Source organism: Ascidiella aspersa, chromosome 2 (genome assembly GCF_963924565.1).
Source record: "Ascidiella aspersa chromosome 2, kaAscAspe10.2, whole genome shotgun sequence".
Lineage (NCBI taxonomy): Eukaryota > Metazoa > Chordata > Ascidiacea > Phlebobranchia > Ascidiidae > Ascidiella > Ascidiella aspersa.
The window spans coordinates 8,887,456-8,913,413 of NC_139448.1; the positions used below are offsets into that span (position 1 = coordinate 8,887,456).

The 25,958-nt window shown below is 37.4% G+C and overlaps 2 protein-coding genes across 2 annotated transcripts; one reads left to right on the forward strand and one right to left on the reverse strand.

Moving 5' to 3' along the window:
- Positions 1-2,688: 2,688 nt before the first annotated feature.
- LOC146163450 (spermine synthase-like) lies at positions 2,689-11,661 on the reverse strand. The gene is made up of 11 exons (XM_083380506.1): positions 11,658-11,661; positions 10,723-10,867; positions 10,207-10,294; positions 10,083-10,141; positions 6,649-6,824; positions 6,112-6,222; positions 5,625-5,767; positions 4,571-4,703; positions 4,105-4,208; positions 3,351-3,466; positions 2,689-2,996 (listed from the first exon to the last, which is right to left on the reverse strand). Exons 1-11 carry the CDS (start codon positions 11,659-11,661, stop codon positions 2,945-2,947), a joined length of 1,131 nt encoding a protein of 376 aa, XP_083236632.1. The 3' UTR covers positions 2,689-2,944.
- Positions 11,662-13,537: 1,876 nt separating this feature from the next.
- Positions 13,538-25,445, forward strand: LOC146163451 (spermine synthase-like). The gene is made up of 11 exons (XM_083380508.1): positions 13,538-13,553; positions 15,433-15,571; positions 16,466-16,559; positions 17,653-17,711; positions 18,569-18,744; positions 20,413-20,517; positions 21,525-21,667; positions 23,303-23,443; positions 23,933-24,034; positions 24,951-25,066; positions 25,346-25,445. Exons 1-11 carry the CDS (start codon positions 13,538-13,540, stop codon positions 25,443-25,445), a joined length of 1,191 nt encoding a protein of 396 aa, XP_083236634.1.
- Positions 25,446-25,958: the final 513 nt, after the last annotated feature.

The following is a 25,958-nucleotide window of genomic DNA, read 5'->3' on the forward strand; positions in this document are numbered from 1 at the left end:
ACTTATGTAGACATTAGCTGCAAAAAAAGTTTTAATTGCTCACCTGATTTCTGCCGATTTGTCGATCGTGGAATGGTTTGAAAAAGTGTGGTGAAGATTGTACTCATTTTATTATCAAATTAAGCTATCCAAAAAATGACAAATAATTAGGTAACGTATCTAAACTGTCGGCAAATCACAGTTAAATTATGGCTATCTGCAATTTTATTCGGCCTTTCGCTCACCGGCTGACTTGTTGGTCACTAAGCTATTTGAAACGCCGTTTTTATAACAACGCACAAACTAATGCGGGGATGCATAAAAACCGCACTTGGTGTAAGTCAAGACTAATAGCTATAGTGAAAACAGACAGTACTGGTAATGTGCCGACTTTTTCTTTTTACTATCGTTCCACTTACCGGTTTGGTTTGCGATCTGACAAGCTTTAATAAACTGGTTGCTCACCATCATCGTTTTGAAAAAATATTTTTTATTTTATTTCTGATATAGATGATACACTCGAAGCTTATTTTTGTAAAATTTTACAAACAATTTTTTTTTGTTCGCTTTAATTACAGGTTGTCGAAAATTGTATAAAAACCTAATCATCAGTTAAAATGTTCTTTTTTATTTGACAAATGCCCGTTCACGGAACAAGGCTTTATAAGTGATGTCCAACAAGCCAAAAAAACTCTTTGTTATGAGATTTTAACTATATGTTATGAGATTTAAACTAGCGGCCTCGACATTTACGGAAACTTTGGGAAAAAACAATACGAATACACTTGCCTGATGCATCCCAACTTACCTGCACTTGATTTAGGGATCTCAATAGCACTAATTGACAAATAAACAAATTTTAGAAAATGCCTATGAACATATGGCCAGGCTCCTTGCTTGATCCAGCATACATATTTTGTGGGCTTCACAATTTTTATATTATCTTGAGTTATACAAAAAGGTACGATAATGGCATTACGGTGCTTGTGAGACAAACATAGAACAAAATAGTTAGACAAATGCAGAAAAAATCGCGTTTTGCATAAGTAGCCTACCCAATGTCACTTTGTTATTTTAAATAAATAATTATATATGCGCGTGTATATACATATATGAAAACAAATGATTGACAAAACAATACGCTGTAAAATCTCTTAGCAAATAAAGCCTTTAACAACATAAACGGCAAACAGTATGCGCTAGAATGAATCTAAAAATAAACAAACGGAAATCATAAGTTGTGAGAAACATCGGTTGTGGACTGCCATTTTATTACAGACCGCTAATTGTGTTCAAAAAAGTATTAATTTAACCGGGCTGCTGCTGCCAACTTGATGGCCAAGCTGACAAACATCAATATAATCTCCTCAAAAGTGTACCACAGCCCTTGAGCACAGCGTTGTAGTGACTTAAGTCAAGTCATTGAATATTTTAAGTATAGGGCAAAATGACTTTACTTGAGGAATCTTTTGGTCAAATGACTTCAATAACTTAGGTTGAAAATCAGTGTTTTCATTAAATACTCTGTAATCAAGGTGGATTATTTATCTCAATCTTTTTACGTAAAACGATTAGATTGCAGCGTATAGTTGAGATGTTGCTCATACAAAGACGAGTTGAACGATTTTAAAAGATTTACGTTTTATTTTTATGTCAATGATTTGACTTTGAGTTGACTTGGTCAAAAATCACCTAATTAAGATTTTACTTGTTGTATTTGCAAAATACTTTTTAATTGGCCACACGTTATGTTTAATTGTAATGTGAAAACCACCAGGATACGTTCAGGCATAGGTAAAGAATGATTAGGCGTATAACGCCGATATGATGTATGATGTACATTAAAATGTGTCTTTTTGTTTACCAATAAAATGCGCGTTATAGTTCTCATTGATAGAAGAACTTTTTCCTAGAAGAAACCGTTAATATGAAGCAAAATTGTTGTTTGCAATTATAATATTAATAACACTGTATAAACCTAAAGTTAACGCCGAAAATCAGTTTTAACAGCCCCTGTACAAAGTGTGATAATATAAGAAACAAATAAACCAATATGACAACAAAGCAGTAAACAGTTTGGGATCAAAATGGAACTAAATCCCCGTGAAACCTATAAGAGTACAATAAGGCTCACCAAGATCATCATTAGTTCGCCCACCAGAGGTTAAAAATACTAGTATTTTCGTTTAGCATTGTCCAGTGGCCAGGTTTTGAAGGGCGGCTTTCCGACCAAACAAAAAACATTATTTCATCCGTGGTTTGAACATCGTTCAGGCGAAATATGGTAGCGCAAAAATGACCCTTGAACGAACAACCGATTCGCTCTACAAACAATATGATTAGTTTACGAGCCGAATGACAATTTAAGCCAGAGCTATGGAGTCGGTTTTAAGCAGGGCTGTGGAGTCCCGACTTCGGCAATTTTGTCCATTTCGGGGCAGAATATACAACCAGTATTTCACCCATTGAGTAAACCAACATGTAGTGATAATACAGCAATCCTCTTATAGCGGTGTCATACAAGTCACGCACCTATATTTTGCGATTGGCACATATTTCACCATACATGCTATTCCACCTTTTCAATTTGCAGTTTGCTGTATTATCGGAATTGGCCACTTCGCAAGCGCATGGCAGTTTCCAGTAATCTTACGCGAGTCCTTAAGCGGACTCCGACTCCGCAGCCTTATAATTTAGGCGGTGGTGATTCTTAAACATAAGGCATACAACACTTTGTAAAAAATAATTCCATATACGAGGGAGAATGCGTGATAACAAATGCAAATACGGGCGTCGACAAAAACACACAAACTGGCCGGGCTTCTATTAATTATACCAAACAGCATTGCTAAGTTATTTGTTGTGTTGGCAATGAGGTGGCAAACGCGTTTGAGTGTTATATAACGCAATTCTACTAAACACTGCTTAAGTATTTCTTAGGCTGTCAATGAGGTAGCAAACATTTTCATGTATCGACGTCGATGTTTCTCGCCTTCTTCATATGACAGAACATCCATCTGTAAGCAAAAGCGAATACATTTTTAAGTATGTGTTTTCCAAATTTTAAGCAGCTATTTGTTGGTGATGCGGCGGAGTCAATCCAACATTTTTTTAATTTAGAGACGAGTTTTGTATGGTATTGCTGATTTAAGTAATTAGTGAACGACTATGTATAATACGAATTTTACACGGAATACAATTTTTGTAGTGCTGATATCGATGTATTTTCTTTGCTAACAAATATTATGTTGAATATCGTTTGTTTGTAAATATCGGCAAAACTATATGTAGGATAAAGATGGAAATCGAGCGGTAAAAAACACGCATAGTATAGGCTACAGCATTTTGGTTTACAAGTTGTTCTGAATTACTTTTCGCAAAACGAGGGGACGAAAGTGTCGAAAAGCTCGTAGGCGACTTTTTGGTCTAGTTGCTGCAAACCTGACTCGAACTGTCGGATTCCCGCTTCGTTTGATCTGGCCGTCACCTTATAAATCAAATAGCTCTTTTCAGAAGTAATTACAGGTATGTGATTTGACTTTGTATCTCCTCACTCTGACGCATCGGTCAAATAGAACGAAGCTTTAATAACTTGGATAGGACGTGAATTAGTTATACTTATTATTATCAATGGTTTCATTCGAATTAAGATATACTGACGATGCATTTGCTAGAGTATTCTGCTATTGCTGATCAGGAATTAAGGTACGACATTCATCTTGCAAGGGGTCGTGATTTCCATTATCACAAATTCAGTGCTACTTTTTGCGTGGTAAAGTTTTTAGTATGTTTTTGCACACATTTTACGAGTGTGTTAAACCTTAGTGAAGCACCTGGATATCAATAATCCCTTGTCGTAAGTTAAAGTGGTATCCTTAATCAATTAACAAATAAACAAATTTAAAATGAACATTAAAAAGTTTAACAATCAGAAGGCTGCAACTACTGTTAGATATTCGGTGCTCAAAAATAGCATCCCATATCATTGTCAAAACCTCCGTTTCTAAATTGTTAAATTACACCTTTGGGAAAGTTGCCCACATCCACAGGTTAAGAACAGGCGCTTTGAACGAACAAACGGTCACTTCAAAGAGTCCTATCTTTAAACTGTTTCGACAAACTTACGTGGGTAAAGATTTGACCGCCTTGGTTCAGTAGCTTCAGACTGGAGTTGTGCAGTTGCCGGAAAAACGTCCACCCCGGACCAGACAACCACTCGGCTGCTACCTGTATTAACAGTTTTATTGTGGCTATCGGATTCATGCCTATATGCAATAGCTGCTATACAATTTTGGCCTTATCTGGACAAGTAGGCCTAAGAATGAGTACGCAATTCATGACTATATTAAAACTGGCCTATTTTGTTTATTTATATTCCAAATCGCGATGCTTATAATTCAAAATAGCCGATTTTGGAATGAAATAAGAAATGCAATTACCGTTGCAGTTGTCAAGTAAGATTTAAAGCCCAAATTTTCTACCTCGAGCAGGTGAATCGACAAATTATTATAGCAATCTGGATCTTTCTTTAAATTTGCTTATTTTAACAATTGCAATTTGATTTTGTAACTTACCGGATAATCGTCGGAATGGGAGTTGTTGGTCAATTTTTTGTTAACTTCTTTAACGATTGGAACGTCGGTGATATCACTGATGATGTAATCAAACTTTCTTCCTTCCTTCTCGTATTTTCGCATGTATTCCACACAATCGCCAACGTGAATCTGCAAGTGATTTCAAGCAATTGCAGGGATTTTTTATAACTTCTAAGGATTTGTCCGACTAAAGCCAAATATGGCACGCGACCTAATAAAAAATGGCACGCAAGCCCCAAAAAACAATTAATTTGTTACTCAGCGAATTGTCAAAAAATCCTAATTTTTTTTATACAGCTAATTGCCATTATTTATTCACAATATTAAACTATTCCTACAATTACTACAACTAACAATTAATTCTGATATTATAACATATTATACTGTAGTGGAGGCTAGCATTCACAATTAGCCTATATACGCATTTTGTCAAATATGAATGGTTTGTTTGATTAAATGAAGAAATGTTTTTCATGTGCAAATAAACGTTTTTATTACTTGTTAAAAAGCGCTTTTAATATTCGAAATTAGTTACTAAACTTTGGCACGGGAAGAAGTTATGAGATAAAAATTGGCACGTCGGCATGTTTGAGTTGGACACCCCTGGACTAAAGGTTGTTTTTTTCGGCCATGAAGTTGGAAACAAAGGACACGCGTTAGAAATTTATATTACTGTGCGAAGTCAAGTATTCTCCTCGCCAAAGCAATGATCCGTTAGACTTTTTTGACGCAAAGCTATTTAATCAGAGAAAGTGAATTGTTTTTAAATCGACCTAATTGGATATGTTACCTAATAGTATTATACTATATGAGGCTACTGTAGAAAAAATAAATTTGTTTATAAATTGTAATTAAATGTATTTTTTCCAGTTGTTTGAGAGAATTGAACGGGTTTTGCTCGTTTTGTCACGCCATAATCTTGTTTTGTAACCAAGATCCACTTACCTAATAGTTAATTGTTTTACCATGTTTTCTAGGGCTTAATTTGCGTAAAGTTTTACTTAGGCAGAGAACAACAATTGGGATATACGTGACGCATTCCTTGTTTACCTTGTAGTTGTCTCCCTCATATTTATCGAGCGAATCCTCGCAGCACCCCCTCAAGTATTTGCTGCAAGCTTTCATCACAACTTCGTCAATCTCGATCATTGTGATCATCAGTGGCTTCAACTTGCGAATCGCATTGAGAGCCGCTAAACATTCATCCAATCGTTTTTTAAATTCCTGGTACACTTTATTTTCTGCTAAAAGTGGGTTTTCTCGATTGCTGAAGCTAACACAAGGTATATTTAAAAAAATCAGTTTATTAGCGGCACAACTTTCGGAGATACGACACTCTGAAAACCTCAGCGCGACAAATTTCCGAGCTAATTTTGGCCCCCTGCACAAACCCACTCTGTGTTAGATGTGAATGGTGTGTTACAGTTGACAAAAATTTTGTTTCGTGTTTTTTTATTTCATAGTGGTTATAGTGAAGTAGTTCGCATTTTGTATGTAGTAGGATTAGCGTACGAAAGCTCAGTGCAGCATTACGTACCTCCATCACCGCCGCCAAGAATAAGCACGGACTTGCCTTCGTAGTCGACTGATTTTGGCCTGTCGAGTCCGCAAAGGGCGCAAGTGTACGAAGAGTCTGCTTCGGATAGATCTAAAGATAACTTCGGTCACTTATGGCTGTTCGATAAAACAAGCAGAACGCTTATTGTTAACGGGGGGTGATGGTACTACTATACGTTGATCCTGATTTTAAACGTTAATGATGCCCAACACTACTTATAAGCGTTGGACGCGAGGTTAAGTAGGATTTTTAAAATTCTGTTTTCTTAAGGAACCTTTAAAGTGAAAATCGACGAGTTATCGCAATTGTGACTGAAATGCACAACTTAATTTGGATCGCATCGGTCCGATACCTCGGTATATTCGGACCAGTACCAATATTACTGTTTGACATCCGATAATTTCACTGATCCTATAATTTTGCACATCTTTAATCTTAAGGACAAGCTGGGAAAAAAGCGTTGCAATAAAGTGTAAATATTGAGTATCGCTCATTTTTTCTAATTGCTAAACTTACTTTCTATCCAGTCAAGGAGTAGTATATTCCCGAATTCTTTGCTTTTGCCGATGGTAACACGTTGAAACTCGCTGCGTTCGTCGACGATAATTTCGGTGAAGTCGGTTTCGGATATTCTTCCGTCGCCCAATTCGCCGTATTGCCAAATCGCGTCGCCTCTTCTCAGCGGCACCGTTCTATACCAACAAAGCTGGTTACTTGTCTGAAAAGTTGGTCACTTGCTACTTTTCCAATAAAAGGCTGGCAACTGTTCTGACCCAATACCAAATTTATGAAGAAATTAGATTTATCATAATTTGCGACCCAACGCAGCAATTCTACCTTAAAATGTCAATTTATAAAATGTAGTCAACACCAGGAAGTTTGATATCTATACCAATAAATGTTATCCAGTATTGTATTTGAACTAGGTAAACGTGCAATTTGCTATTGTCTCATTCAAAGTATAACTATAAACCATTTCCTCCCAAAACAAAAACTGTCTTTATCGACAAGTAAAACTCATAGTTAAAAACATGAGTAAAAACAGGATCAGACGTTTTGTTTAAAGGAAAATATATTTCGCCAAAGTGGCATCATCAGTTCCTGTAAGAGTACAAATAAATAAAATCAGAGCGCAGCCATCAACAAACCAATAAAAGTAAACAATAAAATATTAAAACATTATAATAGACTAAAAACGCAATGAAAAGCACTACAGCCTCGCAGGCAACACGACTGGGATAAATGAGTAGGCGACGCAAATAAGTGGAGGAAGGGGAAAAAAATACATATGAGCAGTGCGAGATGCTAGACGGTAAAATGCGGCTCGAATGGGTAGCGATAAGATAGCGGTTTATCTTATTCGCGGTAGAACCATTTTTTGGATGTTAATGGTTGCGTTGACTACCTTTAGCCACTTTGCTTCACATATGTCCAACTTATTAAAAGGTGGTTTTTCTAAAAATGTTATGCTGAAACACTCTGCAATGGTAGGCCTCTGCCTCAGCATGGACATGTGTTTGTCAGCGTAGTGGCGCAGAAGTGCTGCTTTGTCGTTATTTTCTTTGTACTTGAAAGTTTAAGACGTGCGAAGATGCAGTGAAGATGTTGCATGCACAAGACGCCATTTCGGACGATCTACTTCTCTGTTCCGTTGGGGTTAAAATCACCGGGGGTATATACCACAAGGTATCCGGGCCGTCTGCGAAATATTTTTCCAATGACGAGCCGGCCTATGCGTACCCCTTATTTAAAACACACAAGTTGACGGAAGAACAGCTAGCATCAACTACGATACGCGACATTCCTATTCGGCTCGTTCAAGCGGCAGGAAACATCACCACTTCCCGCGTCACTGCCTTACTTGAGTATATTTTGCATCCTATTGCAGTCAAATATTGTAAAACGGGAATAGACGAATGCTGTGCAGACAGTAGACAATACGTAGAAGAAGTGAAAAAATGGAAAGGTAACTGCATTCAAAAGAAACGTAAAATCGGAAAACGAATATATGTTACAGCAGCAGATGTGGTGGGGCTGTACCCAAACTTACCAAGAGCAACCGTCAAGAAAGCTGTAGCTGCAGCCTTACAAGAGCAATCTACCTTTACCACGGCAGCGCAAAAGCAACTTGTAGATTTGACGATTCTAACGCTTCAGAGCGTGGTGACGAAGCATGGAGATAATTTTTACCAGCAGAAAGATGGTATAGTTACAGGCGATAACCACTCAGTATCGCTGGCTAACATTACAATGCATTATATAATAAAACCATGGATTGAAACCTTAAAGGAAGCACAAGTCTTTAAAAGATTCATCGATGACATTGTCTGGATTGTTGCAGGCGGAGCAGCAAACAGACACATTCAAACATCTTTGGAAAAGGCACTTGCAGCACATGGACTCCGTCTCCTATTTCGTTCCTTCTGTACAACCGACGTACGTGGACAGGTCGAGTTTCTTGACGTACTCCATGTCCCATGTGCAGAATCACCCTTCGGCTTCAAACTAAAGGATTTCAAAAAAGAAACTGCAAAACATCGGCAGTTCTTACACGGAACTTCCCACCACCCCATTTCCGTTTTTAAATCAATCATAACTGGAGAGGCGACACGCCTTAGACGACTAAACGAGATGGAGGAAGACTACTCACTGAGCCTTCAAAATCTCGGCAAGAAATGTCTGCGGTCGCAGTTTCCTCCAAGGATGGTTAAACTCACGTTAAAAACTGCAGCACAGTTTGAAGCTAAAGTGCGCCAAAGGCAGACAAAGAAAAACAGAAAGGACCTTGTAGTTTGGCCCACAGCCTTTCCAAAGCTGCTTAAAACTACCTTAGACGAAAGAAGGCTGCAGCCACAAGCGATGCTTGTCTACAAAAGACCTCCGACACTTGGAAGCGTACTTACCAACTACCGCGCAATTAGTCAACCGGCAAGTACCATCCCTTCCACTGGAAAGTCAATCCCGTGCGGCCACTGGGAACATAGCACTGAAACAAGCACTTTGCTGCACCGACCACGGTATTTACATGGCGTCCTGTCGGCAATGTGGCGAACGATACGTCGGGCAAACAAAAAATTCATTTGCAACAAGGTGGAGAGGCCATAGAGCAGTATGGAAAACTTTCAAGTACAAAGAAAATAACGACAAAGCAGCACTTCTGCGCCACTACGCTGACAAACACATGTCCATGCTGAGGCAGAGGCCTACCATTGCAGAGTGTTTCAGCATAACATTTTTAGAAAAACCACCTTTTAATAAGTTGGACATATGTGAAGCAAAGTGGCTAAAGGTAGTCAACGCAACCATTAACATCCAAAAAATGGTTCTACCGCGAATAAGATAAACCGCTATCTTATCGCTACCCATTCGAGCCGCATTTTACCGTCTAGCATCTCGCACTGCTCATATGTATTTTTTCCCCTTCCTCCACTTATTTGCGTCGCCTACTCATTTATCCCAGTCGTGTTGCCTGCGAGGCTGTAGTGCTTTTCATTGCGTTTTTAGTCTATTATAATGTTTTAATATTTTATTGTTTACTTTTATTGGTTTGTTGATGGCTGCGCTCTGATTTTATTTATTTGTACTCTTACAGGAACTGATGATGCCACTTTGGCGAAATATATTTTCCTTTAAACAAAACGTCTGATCCTGTTTTTACTCATGTTTTTAACTATGAGTTTTACTTGTTAATATACGCGTCAGCGGAGCAGTGATCGACTGGCTAAAACCTGCCGCCGATGGTTTTCGATTCTATAAAGATACACCCTATTGCTGTCTTTATCGTTAACGCTTAATTTCAAACAAGAACTAGAGTTGAACAGATGAGCATCAAGAATAGAGGTTAGAAAATTGCTAACCTCACCAACCCTAAGCTACATGAGCCCTGAAAAAAACAGATGAGAAATACTATCCTAGATAAACTCTGATATACGAGTCTTCCATAATCTTACCGATGCACTTCGAACTGATGTAAGGTTTCTTGTAGTTTGGCGTAAATTGCATCGGATTTCTGCAAAAACACATCCTTGTATATAACTATTTAAGAAAGTAAGTAGATTTGGTTATCATACTTACGTTCTGGTGTGTGGTTCCTTGCTTATCCCGGCTTCGTTCTGTCAAATCCAGCGTGATTAGAGTTTGGGTGCACGTCAGTTGGACTGTTCTGGTTAAACAGATAAAACAGTTATCTTTATACGCCTTTTTAAAACCAATGTAGGCCTACTTGTCTAAACACCAAGGAAACATTACATTTTATACACAATATACAAAAGTGTAGTGGACATCATGGACTGGTTCATTTTGAAGTAATACACAGGTAACGATAAGGCCCATTTTCTTTTATAAAAAACATAGTAAAAACGCTTTCTAACAAAAAACAAGCGACTCTTCTTGTTCACAAATAGATACCATTTATTTTGGCGGAAAGGGAATACAAAGTCGAAAAACATAGTTTTTAACCGAGAACCTATCCTTGCCCTTTAGGGAACTATCCCATTCAAGGGTGTAACAAACATCCCAGAAAAAGTTGAGAATTAATTTTATTTTTGCGCTTCGTCTTGTGTTGTCTTTCCACTACAGTTTTCTACTCACAGCAATCTACTTCCATGTCTGAAGTAGGACATGACAGTCGGCGAGCCTTGAGAATCCTCATCGGGTACCTCGTCACTTAACTGGCAGTTAAAGCCTTCACCAAGAAGTAGACGCTTCACATTTTCCGCATCTTCTCGCCAGCTGTCTGTACGGAACGTGGCATGTAAGTTAGAACTGCTTCCGGTATTTCAGGTGCAATGATCTTTTGTTTACGTTAAAATGTCCTTTTTACGTTCTTACAAGGTTCCATTGCGTTTTTTATTATTTTAGATCCAAATAGGGTTACAGCAGTCCGGTTTACATTCCATACTGAAGAACACCTACGTTAAGTAAAATGTATTGTATTTACTTCAAGCCACCACTTTGGATATCTTATCTTAAACAACCTGTGCAACAGACAACTGTAGATAATTCTAGTTTACTAATTCATAGAACAAAATGCTGTTTATTCTAATTTAATTAGTGGGGTGCTTGTGTTCTCTTATTCTAGTTCTCATCTCGTTTTTTTTTTTAAAATGACTATTTATCCAACGGCATTTTTTTTTATTACAGTCGAAACGGAAAATTTGATTTATTACTCTTTGGTAGCAGCAACTTTTTTTTAGGTGAATTTTACAGTTTAAAACACAAGTATTTACGATTTCAGTTACTTATGATGATAAATTACGAATTAAAGTAAATTGAATGTGAATATATAACTGTATTTCTAGTTAAAATTCTAGATAATTTTCTAGTTTTAAAGAATTTAGTTATTTTAATTCTAGATAATTTGAAAACTAAGGCCCTAATTGTAATTTAATTTAATTATAAAAAGCTAATAAAAAACTAGTTGTCCAAGTCTTCTGTGAAGGTCGATAGTTCTATGCAAACATTTAATCGCATAATTTAGAGTCTTAGATGGCTCACCTTAAGTTGCCTCGAATATTTGCATTTACCCATCATGTTAAATCGTTCAATTTTAAGCTAGCGTAGTCAATGGTTATACGCAAATTTTCAAACACCCCACTTAGTTCACTTCTCCCCACTTAGTTCACTTATACCCACTTAGTTCACTTTCTCAAATTTGCAAGAACACTATCTTGAAAACACTATGGACGTATCTGTAATGTAGCTTGATAATAAATTGCAAAGCCAAAAAGCTCAAGTAGATCGACATCATATTGATTTAGATACGAGATTGTCATCCAGGTAATGTGTGTCTTTAATGAGATTATGTCGATCTACTCGATCTTTTCCGCTTTGTAGTTTATTATCAACTTTCTTGAAAATTTGCAAAAAACACTTATAGTTAAATCGTCAACCGTAGTTCGTCTATACCAGTGGTTCTCAAACTTTTTTTTTTTAAATAACGGTCCCCAAGAATATTTTTAAATTGCTCACGTTCCCCTTAAAAATACACAAATGAACACAAAATAACACGTTGTTTTAATGGTATTAATGGAACGGGTGCACTTGCTTCTTTAGTATCAGCTCGGCTATGTTAATCTTTGTTTGAGTGAAGTAATCACGAACAGTTTTAAAACCCTGACCGTACGGGTCACAGTGGCAGTGCAGCAAGCTGTCAAAACGTAATTTCTCATTAGCACAACGCAACACTATGATGTCACAATGCAATTGAAGGCTGTAATCACGTGAATGAACTAATTGTAGTTTGTGATGACGAGCGTAAACAGTGTGTTAGCTGAACACGTTGGAATTGCGTTAGCGCAATGTCACTTTGCGCGTATAGGTCGAACTTAAGTTTGGCTTTTTTTCTTTGGTCCCACTATTAGGCCTATGCATGGCATAGTTATTATTATTGTGTTTGTTGAGCTTGGTTTGGAAAAAGTGTTCCCTCTCCCAAAAGGACCGCGGACCCCAGTTTGAGAACCGCTACTGGTTATACGTTAGACTTATTTCCAACGGACTTAACTTAAATCGCTTAAGCGTTGAACTGCTTACCCGATTTCTGTCGTTTCGACGAACGTGGAATGGCTTGGAAGAGTGACGTAAACGTTGTGCACATTTTTACAATATTGTTTGCTAGGTACAATCATTTACAAAACTGAAAAACGTGGTTAAATTGCTAAATTTCCAATGCAGTGCAGTAAAATAAAATTGGTTTTAGTAAGGTTTCTTAGAAACACTGGCAGTGGTTCCCTAACTTTCACTTTCCGGGCCCCTATTGCCTTCTTTAATCAATGGAGGACCACATCATTTTTTTTCAATAAAAAAGTGAAATATAACAATTTTGGGAGCATTCTAATTAGTACTCATATAAACTTCTTACTGTGCAAAAGCTCTCAGTAATATCCTGTTATAAGAACCTACTCCGGCTAACAATTTATCAGTTATTTATTAAAATATATTGTGCTGACCCCTTGACTCGTAGGGGTCCGTGTACCCCAGTATGAGAATAACTGCGCTATAGAACGTATAGCTTATTCAGAAAGCTTTCACTTTGCAGTAGTGCCAGACAGTTGCACTACGGTAATCACGTTCAGTTGCGGAAACGAAACTAAGTTGATTTATCAACATTCGAGGAAGCAGGTATAAATGGTTAACTGATTAATCTACTGAAGCACAGCAGGACGTGTTCAAAAAAGCCTAATGTTGATAGGGTACATACATTTGCTATAAAATCTAAACCATTTACCATTTTTGCGGTAACTTACAGAAATCAACGTGCTTATAAATTAACGCTAAACAAAGGGTAAACATGGGTAGTGCACTGTTCTTCAATTTTGTACGCGATTCCCTTTTACAACTTATTAATAGTTTTGCATACCTAACAAAGAGCAATGCACAAAAATTAAAATAATATGTATAGCTCAAAATGGCTGCCTTCTCAAGTAATTATATTGGCTTTACATCTTGCCACAAAGACAAAACGGTTTATTTATATATCAGGATGCCAGGCCTTCTTTATAGCACAAAAATAGTCGGAATGGAACAAAACTATTCTGTTACAGTTTTGGTATGAACTCATCATCTGTTATACATGCAGCATACCCGGTTTAAAAGCTATGCTAGAGTTTCGGCGTTTAAAAAATGCCCATTTGAGAGTGACTGAAATCGGAAATGACGAACATGGTGACGTATTGGGAGAATGTCAGCTCAGCTGTTGATAAATGTTTATGTTTTTATTTCCCTTCTGTTTGCTAGCAGTTTCCTTTTTTTCGAGAAAATAAATTTTGTGCGACCTTTTCGAAACCGTGTACGAATAAATTCATGTCAAAAAAAGCTCGGTTCTGACCTTTTAAAGTCGCACTAGTAAACAATAGCGGTTCTATTCTTATGCGTACACACTTATATAAAACGAACGTCTTATACTGATCGTTTAGGCACCAGAAAATGCTTTTGAATAAACGACCGTATTTTTCATTAATTTACGATAAAGAAACTTCATAATTTTTCCGTGCAACTTTAGTAGGCATGCTGTGCATTCCATTTCGGAAAGTTTTGCCAGTTATACGACAGCCTAAAATTACCCAATTTGTATATTTTGTACCCTAAATTCAGAAAATTAGCATAAATAAATTGTGGAAAATATAAAAGCAGTTTAATTTCGTGCCGGCCATGTGAACTGCTTAATGTGCAAAAAGGCGCGGACTCTTTGTAAGTTCTAGCTATGCAGTACACGTTAACAACCAGTTGTTGTCAATTCTTTGTCGTCGTCAAGTTCCGGTTCGAACTGAGTAAAGTAATGTAGTTAGCTGCATGTCAACACAACGTGGTACTGCATTGTACTAATCAAAACATAGCGATTTAGTTGGTCGTTAACACAGTGACAGTATACTGCTGCGTATAACTACCTATAGGCACTCACGTCGAAAATGCTGTCTACCTTGTTTCAACTCCGACTTTCGCCACACCTGACAACAACAGGTATACTTCAAACAGCTACCGCTATCAGTAAAATCGCTTCTTAAATTACGACAGTTCAACTGAACTGTGAGCATATACAAACTACGCCATATGTTATGATTTATAAAAAAGCAACCCTATAGTACAGTGTTGTATTAAAATGCGCCAGTGCACTTAGTCACTGTTTTCAAATAAGTAACTTGACTTAAGTCATTAGATAATAGCTTGACTAGCAAGTAAATACTATATTTCAATACATTTCTATTAAATCAAATCTATAATGCATCAATTGTTCCGTTTTTAATGTTTTTTTACGCAAAATATTACTCATAACGGAGCGTTTTTATCTAGTTTTTATGTTCAATATATATTTTGGATGCCTATTACGTGATTTGAAGTTGTCTTGATATTGTGATGACATGGACAGAGACTTTGGTATTTAAGGACTTGGACTTCTGCTATTTGCTAAAAATGACTACACTTGGGCGTCAGTAATTTGCTTAGACTATTTGCAGCAACTTTAGTCATTTAAAAAAATGATTAAATCACTGCTAAGCAACACAGCCATACCTGTTCGCTATATACATTGGTCCTGCTCTCCTACAGCATTATATCGGCAGGTAATGGTTGTTTAACAAATGCGACAACGTACAATATTGTCTATGTTTAAACGTGACGAAATCAAACGTTGACATACCATCATGTTTTAAAGAAAATAAATACGAAAAACGTAAAAATCAAGTATCAGGAGCTATCTTTGATTAGCAGCCGGTAATTTTACAGCGTTTATTTTCAACAGCCTTTAATCTTTAACAACTGAGCGCTTATGAGGAACAAATCAAACTCGGCTGTTTTTTACCCAAGGTCTTCTTGGCGACAAAACTCTAAACGACCTAAAGTCTGAACTGAACAAAGCTGGCTTTGAACACCTGCAGTACGCCACCGTTGTACAACCGACAGGCCCAACTACATCGTTATTCTTTCGCAACAGCAGCGGTGACAGGTAATGTTGTACATAGCAGGGGATGCCAATCCCGGGGTTATTAGCGTCTATGCCAGTGGTTCTCAACCCCACCAGTGAGCCATGGCCCACTGGTTGAGAACCGCTGGTCTATGCATTCCGCCATTACAGTACTGCTCAACTTAATTTGGTTCACGGTTTAAATTTGTTTGGTGGCTGACTGCAGTATGTTTAGATTTATTGAGATTGGTTCTAAGCAAGATATTTCCGAAATTTGAAACAATTGCGGAAGCAACACGAAGACACAGCTAATATTAACTAAATTCGATCTTATTAATTATTAATGCTATAATGTCTTAGGTTTTGTTCTCTCCAACAAAACGCTATTGAAGAGAATTGGGTAGCCCAAACTTTGCTGTTATGTCTAACGTTTAATATTCGGGTCGAAGCGAAAAAGGGCTGAGAAATATTGTGCTATCAGTATTCCTTTGATGGTCATTTATGCGCCTAACAAGGCTTGTGTTTCTTTTTTAAATTGATTTATAATTATTTGTACCCTTGCCGAACTACTATAAAGCGTTTTTTTTAACCTTTTCAATCTGCCATAAAACTCGGATACCTATACTGGGTTTAGGGCCCCCTTTAATTTCCTATACTTGAACCAATCAGTGTGTTGAGTACTCCATTAAACGACCTGCTAAAATCTTTATTAGCTTTAGCTGCTCATGTGAACATACCTCATTTCCGTACATAGTTAAGAACAAAAATCGAGGAACACAATGACCTATTATCTGACATGGCCTTGAGATGACTGGAGCAACTGACAGCTTGGGCTACAAATTCATTTTTTAATTTCTGCAAATAACTTCACTTTGCCTTTAGGCTTATGTTACTGCATACTGAGGCAATAAACACTTTCTTTTGTTTTGCTTATAGAACGCTTTCGCTCACCTACGTGGCTTCGTCGGCATTCTGGGCGGCGGACTTTAATGACTTCTCGCCAGACCAAGACGAGGACGTTCACCGCAAGGTCGGCGTTTGACGCTTGCGAATAAATAATGCATACAAAGCGTGCACGCCTCTTAATAACCGACGTGCGTTTCAAACGTAAAAAGTCCGGCTTACACGCTCGCTTAAAAACCGAAGTCTTTATCAGTTACAACTTTATAAACAAGTGATAATTGCAACAACTTAGTTTCCTATTCAAATAGAATGCAAACAATAAAGGTTACCAACATTAAAAAAAATCGAAATTTGTCAAAATTATTTCAAGTCAAATTCGATAAAAATGCCCATAAATCGTTTACGAAATTAAAAATCTTAATGTCGGTGTGGGGAAGCTTGAGTGTATTTCAGCTGATCTTTTTGACGCTTTCATGCTGTCAGTATTTACCGGAAATGGTTTGTTGTTGTCTCAGGCGATCAGAAAAGCCTGGTTAGCTGAGTTGTTGTGGTTAACATAAGAGGGTCGTGGTCGACTTCTGGCAAACTAAACCATCGCGCAAACATTGCTACAATTTACAGTGATTTGGCAATTTAAACATTACTTAAAATTATATGATTCACTCGATTGGACGTAATAAAATGGTAAACAATCTACGTGGGGATAAACTGTTTTGGGGAAAACGCTGGGATGATAGAATAAACTGTAAAATGTCTTCTTTATAGAATGAACTGTAAATGTCTTCATATTGATAACATCTTAAATGCGTTAATAAACACGTTAAGAATAAGAATATTAACTAACTAAATTCTCATTTTTACCATCATTTCAAAGCGCAACCGAATAGCATTCTTCATCGTAAAACACTTTCTACTGGTTGGCTACTAATTTTGCAGCTTAACTTAAACTTTGTTCTTTTGAAATGTATTTGTTAGCTTTAAAATAACAGCATTTATGTTTCAGAGGCCTTTCTCGCCTAACCCTTGAAACAGCTGCGTCGAACCCCAAGGGTTCGATTGAACCCTGGTCAAGAATCACTGCCCTAACTAAAACTTTGATATTTTTATTTGTTTGCATTTCTGCTATTCGTGCTGCTCACTCAACCCTTGACTTCAAACACTCGCGACGCAAATCCTTACGCCGCCATAAACTGCCTAACGTCACACTTGACGCGTTTCAGGAAGCTCAACTTCTTGCCAAGCTTCTCGGAAATGCATTGCCGCACGACTCCGTCCACCGGTAAGCCTTGCTTAAATAGCACATAAAAAAAAAAGCAGGAGCCGATAAAATGAGCGCCATGCTTTTTCTGGTGTTTTATCTCTGTGGCGACTGCTTAACAGTTAAAACAGTGACGAAGGTTTACGGGTTTCCCGCAACATCTTTTAAATTCCAGTTCGGGTGCTCATCTTTCTCGCTTAGTTTTTGTTTGTACTAAATCAGTGCTTCTCAACCAGTGGGCCATGGCTCACTGGTGGGCCATAAGAATATTTGAGGTGGGCCACAGACCAATTTAAAAAAGCTAGATTTAGCTTCATTTGTGTCCTTATATTTAATTCTACAGAAATAATGGCTTGGGGAGAAATTAAAAAGGAATGTAAATTTATTGTTGATGTTGCAAGTATCTCACTAATGCACGGTTACTTCACCTGTTTTGAAGTATGTTTTGTTCTAAACCTATTCTACAGTTTTTTCCTTCATAAAAATTTATTGGGCCACATACTTTTTTTGTAACGTAAGTGGGCCACATAAGAAAAAAGGTTGAGAACCACTGTACTAAATCAATTAACATATTGCGAACACTGTACATTAGGGGTAAAATTAAACGCTTCTGGTTAGGATAAATATCAGTCAGACATGTCTTGTTTCTGTTTGAGGAGAAAGAAAATAGAACCCCCGCACTTTTCTCTTGGAGTTAATTTTCACATTTACTTTAGCAAAGATATCCTAAAAGTTTAAAACTTGCGAAATAAAGTAAACGGTCGTCCGAGGTGTTAAAACAACGGCTAATTAAAATAAAAACAATTTAATTTACTCTCGCGGCTTGTTGATATAACAAGATCTCTTATTTTTCACAAAAAAGTTGATTTTGTCCATAGGACGGCGCCATTAAAGCGCGGCACAGGCGAGTGGCCTTACACAGAAAGGGTCGACGGGCGAATTTGCGAGGAGAAGTACACCACAGTGTTCTTTGATCAAACAAGCCCCTACCAACGAGTGGTGGTCGCCAAGTGCGTCGATTTCGGCAACACGCTAATCCTGGATGGACTTGAAAGTACGGAACACGTCAATTTAAGGCTAAAATTTCGTCGCTTTTTAACCGCTTGTCTAACTACACCAGGCCAGTGCTACGGAGTCGGTTAAAAATAACCCAAAGTCCCGAGTCTGACTCCGGCCAAGTTTGCGATTTTTTCGAGCCCTAGTCCGTGTCAGACTTTCTCAGACTTTACAGTGTGTATTTCACCAATTTACGTCACTAAATACAGTGGATATTCAGCAATCCACTTAGGGGTGTCATATATAATTCATTTACTCATATAATATATAATGAATTTACTCAATGAGGTTTGAAAATGTCCAACATAGGCTAATCCGCATTTAGAATTTAAAGTTGGCGATCATGTTAGTTTCAAAATTTGGTAATGCGCATGCGCACATCGGACTAGGGTAGATTTACGTGGTCTTACCCGAGTCCCGACTCCGACTCCCAGGCCTGCTATAAGTTTTACACATTCTTGGATAAATGTTGGTGCTAAATACATTATCTGGCTACAATTGCTAAATAGAAGGATAACAGTAAAGCCAAAATATCGCCGCCCTTTAATCGATTTTCTAGTTACTACATCAGGTCTACTATATATTTAGTCATTGTGGGCTAAACTTTCATTCTAAAGTATATATTCGCAGGTTACAATTGCTATAGAAAAGGATAACTGTGTTTAAATATTTTTCCTTGTTGTTTTAATATCAGTAGACTAATGAAGTAAGTAATCATCCCTGTTTTACTTTTTTTTAATCGCCTTTGTTCCGTGTCAATTTTTATGTCAGTTAAGTGTTTCACATCTTTAGAAACATAATCCAGCATCTGTTGCTTATAGATAAATACTCGCCAAAAACTTAACCGTATACTGTAAACCTAGTTTCATTGTATATTCGCCGCCACGCCAGTTCATTGGGCGGCCACATTAATCCCGCATACCGCAGATTGGACAGTCTTAAATTAAATGCAAATCCGCAAAAGCTTCGAATGGGGAATTTAAAGGCTCACTGTGTTTCCGACTAATCGCATAAACCCCTCGCTGGGCAGTTTTTCTGTGTTTCTTAAAATGTAACGCACGTTCCGCTTCAGTGGAATTGCGCCTTACTTGCACTAAGCCGGTGTTCATCAACCTTTTTTCGCTGCGACCCGAAATACTAAGCGTAAGTATAACAGTAAGCTTTGGCGACCCTAGTCTTTTACAAAAGTCTTTTACTGGAGTTTTTGTAAGCGAACAAGACATAGCGCATTGTAATAAATAAGTTCAACTTTACTAAATATGGAGTAATCAGGTGGCACTATATTAAGACAAATTGTATCGAAATCAAAGACATACCTAGACCTAATGAAACACGGTTGTGCGTAAGGTTGTCAAGATTTGAATATAATTTGCCTTTATATAGTGCCACCTAAATACCCTAATTAGATTTAGACAAAACACAGCCATACAAATATGAATTATTATGAGCCTCAGTTTCTGCCGCAGTTCTAAAACTTTAGAGTAATCGTGCCATGATTCAAATAAATCTGACCGTGCGAACTACTACAGTCGTCGATTTAACCAAATTACACAGCGATCGAGTTTCCGGTCGCGACCGTGGGTAAAAAACACTGCACTAAGCCACAAATAGGTTCCAGCTAAACTACAAAGGCGCCGCACAAAATGCTTTTCCTGCTTTTCAACAGATTTGGCGGAGGACGACAATTTGTACACGACGCGCATTTGCGGCTTCGACGACGGCATCGACTACCTCGACAAAACCGTTCTGATCCTGGGTGGCGGGGATGGAGGTAAAAAAAGTTTTAAATTTTTTTTTCTCAAACTTGTAACAAAAATCACTCACTGCTATTTGCAGTAAAGGGAGATTATGGAATACTGTAAAAGATGCGATCATAGTCGGTTGGAGGGTAACCATTCATCCTTCGTTTAATTTGCATTACAAATGTAAAAAGCGTATATTTTTTTATGGAGGTAACAAATCGCAGTGAAAGCGATCGAAATTAAAAAATGAACAGCAGAAGATAATCTTCACGCCCACAAATCAATAATGGCGCATTTACGAGCCGTATTTGCGGCAACTTTACATGGGATGTCCGAAACCTCTTATAGTTTATTCGGATACCGGTTCCGCAAAACGACGATTTCAAAACGACATTATTTCAATGAACTGTTAAAAAAAATTGTTACAAAGGCCAATGTTACAAGGTTATTCAGTCATAAAGTGCTCTAGCGAAAAACGTAGAGTTCTTCTTTTTTTTTGTTGATTACAATTTTTTTTTAAACGATTTACTATTCGCGATAAAAACGCTTCGCTGAATTGGAAAACATGGCTGATTAGTGATTACCTATATCAGTTTTCTATCGGATCGTTATCGGTTCTTTTCTATATAAGTGTTGGATATGCACCGATCTGATATTATCGCACATCCCTAATAATATCACATATATTTTTAAGGACGGCGACGTAATTTTAACATTTACATTGAGTACAAGTTATTCCAGCTTTTATTTGTGGCGAAATTCCGAAATAACACGTATAAATTAATGTCGAGAAGCAACCTATATCGACTATACATGGCACCGACCTATTGGTTGGCAAGCGCACTGACCTACAAAATACAAGCATGGTGCACTTCAGGAAAGTGGGGAGGGAAAATGTTTTCTCTAACCTGAGAAAGCATCTGCAAAAGTCACCTCTTATAGTTAACCGCAAACACATTCCTCCATATAAGGACAATTTCAAGCGGGCACCAATACGATCGCCTCGAGCCATTTATAGCACTTAATGTTCATGCAGGAGCCCTCCACGAAATCCTGAAGCGATCGCCTCGCTTCGTAACAATGGTTGAAATTGACGAGGTCGTAATGCAAGCTTGCAGCAAGCATTTAAGGGGATGCTGCGGCGATTCGATGGACTCTTACAGAAGCGACAAACACCAGGTGCGTCCGCGCCGACAAAACTTGAGAAAACGTAAAACGTGAAGCTATAGCGGCCGTTTCGTCGTTTCGTTGTTTCGTTTCATTTTATGAATAAAAAAGCTAAACAAAATGTAACGCCATCCGATCCAAAACAAGTTGTTGCACGGTTGTTGTAAAAACATTAAGGCTTTGGAATGCCGTTTTAACTATTAGAAAAACATCATTATTTGTCTTGCTTGGAATTTTGTTTTGGAAATTAGATGGGTCCGTGTTTAGCTCCTTTCTTCGCAAATTGTGCATATAACGTGTATTGGACCCGCGCTAATATTTCCTAATATATTAAAAAAAATATGTAATACCACTTGGTTGCGGGTGTCGGTTACTATCTATTATTTTTAAATACTTTTTGCACGAATTTTATGCGTCCCTTTTTGCAATCGCTTCTATACCGAAAACTGCTTATCCCAGGGGTGTCCAACATGAGGCACGCGACCTAATAAAAAACGGCATGCAAGTCCTCCCCAAAATTCAGCCAATTATAATAAAAAGCTAAATTTGTTATTCAGCCAATTGGCATTGCTTTTCATAATACAAAACAACCCCAGCGATTACGACAACAAACAATTACTTCTGATATTATAACACTATTCTGTTTTTTATTTTTTGTGCAAAAGCGTTTTTAATATTAGAAAAAAAAATAGTTGCTAAACTTTGGCACGAAAAGAAGTTATAAGATCAAAGTTGGCACGCCAGCATGTTTGAGTTGGACACCCCTGGCTTATCCCGTTGTCAAAATGCCCCTCGTATAAATATTCGTAAAAAAGTGCATTTCACCTTTAATATAGGTGTGGCCGCGTTGCTGTTGAATTACCTGTTCTTTTTGATGACGAGAATTTTAACTTTGTCATATATATTTGATTGTAATCGTACCAACTTAACTGCGTATTGTTGATATAAAAAAGTTTGATAAGAAATTATGATAAAACCTTATCCAAAATTGGATTGATAAAAATTGTCTTTAGGGTCCTTTTCACCCGTCTATAACCATTCGATATTAAACTATGGGATACAGTCTATATACTTTTGGCCACGCGCAACTGACAGGCAACACTTTAACATGGCAGGAAGTGTGGCGTGTTTATTAATAACTAGCGCGGCATCGTCCTGTGCTGATGAATAAAGCCGTATGCATGTTGTGATCAATGGTAGCATCGGCGTTTTACGTGAGCGTTAATAACGACGCTACCGGCCCCGTGTTGTTCCCGTGTTTGGTTAATCAGTGGAACGACCGGCAGCTATTTCTATAGTACTATACGTGTGTGTTTATGAGCGTCGTGCGTTCGTGTAAATGTGTGTGTGCTTGGCGCACAACATGCAACCCCAAACATGGGCGGCAATTTCGCCAAACAGCGTAGGTCAGCAATGAATGTCGCTCACGTTCTACGTAAATACCGCCATGTAGGCCTACCAACGTTAAATGTTCATCTTTTTCGCCATTGAAAAACTCAACTCTGGTAACAACAAAGATTGAGTAACATAAAAAGCTACGCACGCAGTGTTTTAACAATTGTTGAGCTTGTCGCAAACCTAAGCACACTCAGCCAACATCCGATAGATGTATTACAAAACCTCATTTAATCTCGGTAACCATTTCAGATAATTGTCGGCGACTGTTTGGAATATCTGAACAAGTGCGTACGCGACAGTGTCAAGTTCGACTACGTCATCAGTGACCTCACCGATATTCCGATAGAAAACAAAATCGAAGACGTTGCGGAAAATGGAATGTCGGAACATGTACTAAACTTTTATATCGCTGCTAACTTTATAGGGGCAATTTGTTTGGTTCAGTTTAGTCAAATGAAGATTAGCAAAATCTATCAATAAATATTTGCCAAACTTAGCATGTCCCGCTATCTTGAAACAATAAGAGTAATGCAGATATATGACACAATGGGCTGTTCGCGAATATCTAAGAAAAGTGAAGAACACTTCAAACAGTATAACGATAACAATAGCTAGCGTGATATAAGTTACAAACATTAAAAAAACGCAAAAAAGCTGTCTGAATAGGTTATTCTACAGCTACAAAGATAATCGTGCTCTAAAAGTTAAACCTAACATAAAAAACTCCTTCGTGGTATGATATAGGGCAGGCCTACTCTTCAGTTTGGCATACTGCGTGTAGTGCAGTTATCATAAAATATTAAATAAAGCATCAAACAAACTTACATCGCTAAGCCTGCCTATAGCAAAATATCCATTTTTTAACGTGCAAATATTCAGAAACACTTCTCCGAGACGGACGACAACGGGTGGGAATTCTTCCGCCAAGTGTACAGCAAGTGTTTGCGCGTGGTGGAAGAAGACGGCGTAATCCTTACTCATGTAAGTTAACACTTTACATTTGTTGAACGTATGCATACAGAATTGCTTGGATTACGCTTGCATTTTACATTTTTCGGGCATTTTGATTGTGGATATGGACTTTTTAAGAACTAATGGCAAAATTTAAATTGGGATGAAATACCGAGCGATGAAATCCACAAAGATTTCTTACTGCTTGCGTGTAACACAAAACCTTTGAATACTAACCCTCGTATAACATTTTACGGCCCTTGAACACGAAAAACAAGCTTTGTACAGAAATGCTTGCAATGTAACCCAAGGTCATTTTGTCTTTCCATTTTTATATAGGTCTATACATCAGGGGTTCTTAAACTTTTTTTACCGCAGAGTCCTGAAAAAATATTTTTGCGTCGCGTGGACCAGTATAAGTTGTCAAGAAATTTTAGAGATGACGTCATAAATTGATGTGACAATACAAATAGACTTGAAAAATCTGCTGATTCCGAGTCAAAAAATGTGAAAGCTTAATAGAGTTCAAATACGTTTTGTTTTGTTCTTCAACATTTTTTTTTTGGAAAAAATAATAACTTTTTAAATCTACACTAATATTTCAATTAGGGCTTTATGGACCCCGTAAAACTAGTTTACGTACCCCAAGGGGTCCATAGACCCCAGTTTAAGAACCCCTGGTCTACATAAAATGTTAATAGATATGTTCTAGTGAAGCATGTTTTTTTCTTCAAGTTGACACTTGTTAAAAAAAATGAAATATGCTCTTAAACTGTCGAGTAAAGTTAATGAATTGATGATGATGCAAGTGCCTATCAAAGCCTCTTTATCAAGATAATGTCGATTTACTCCAAAATTGTGGCTTCAAGATTCATTATCAAGATATATATTACAGATCCGTACATAGTGTACCTGATTTTTCTTCTGTTATTATAATCCTACATAGGTTGGTGCTTTCCATAACAGAGTGGGAATCGAAAGATTTCAAAAGGAGATTGCAAGCTTGGATGAGAAACTTTCAACAAAAATGAGCGACGTTTGGATCCCATCCTTCAGCGAAAGGTTGTGCTCGACATTTTGTTTCGTTTTTTGTATAAAAATTCTCGTATAAAGAGTGGACAGTTAAAGTTAAGCATTTTTGATAGTAAATTAAAAAGCCTATAACAGAAAGCAGCCGATATTGTTTAGTTGTAGTTTAAAAAGTTTATTATTTTGTGGTAATGCTCACATTCATCGAGTTGCCTTTGTACGTCCTCTCTGGCATCATAAACACACACAAAATGGTTTAATTACACAGTTCTAACATCTAAATAAATCTTTTTACATATTGTATTTCAACAGGTGGGTTTTCTGTCAAATTCGCAAGATGTCTACACGCGAAAACGGTTGTCTTTTTTCTACAAAGCGCCAATCGAACTTTCAACTTGATGTCTTTACCTAACCTTTTGCATGTTTTTAACAGCTTTTTTTTATTAATTTCGTGATTTTAGCTTCGTCAAGTCGGTATTTCCGGTTTTGTTTTTTACACTGATTTCTAATCGTTCTTAAATGTCCCTTCGTTACCCCGAGTCTTGTTTTTTTTTGGCTGGTTTCATGGATAATGGTACGAAGTTTCATGTATAATGGTACAATATAAATCGCAGTTCTATTGTTTGTTGGACATTTAGAAATAACGTTACAATGAACCTGGCGTATCACAAAAAAACTTACTTAAGATATCACTAGTCTAAATTTACACCAAAACAAGAATGTCTGGTTTGAATATATTTTAGACAACATGCCTTAAACCTTGTAGGCCTACCTACATATTAAGCGAAATATATTTAAAAAAATATTTCTGTAAATTGGCTGCCTAATTTACTTCTCTTTTATGCTTTTATAAAACAGAGCGGTTACCTAAACTAGACACAAACACATAAACATTCTATAGTAACAAAGTGCACAAAAGCTGTTT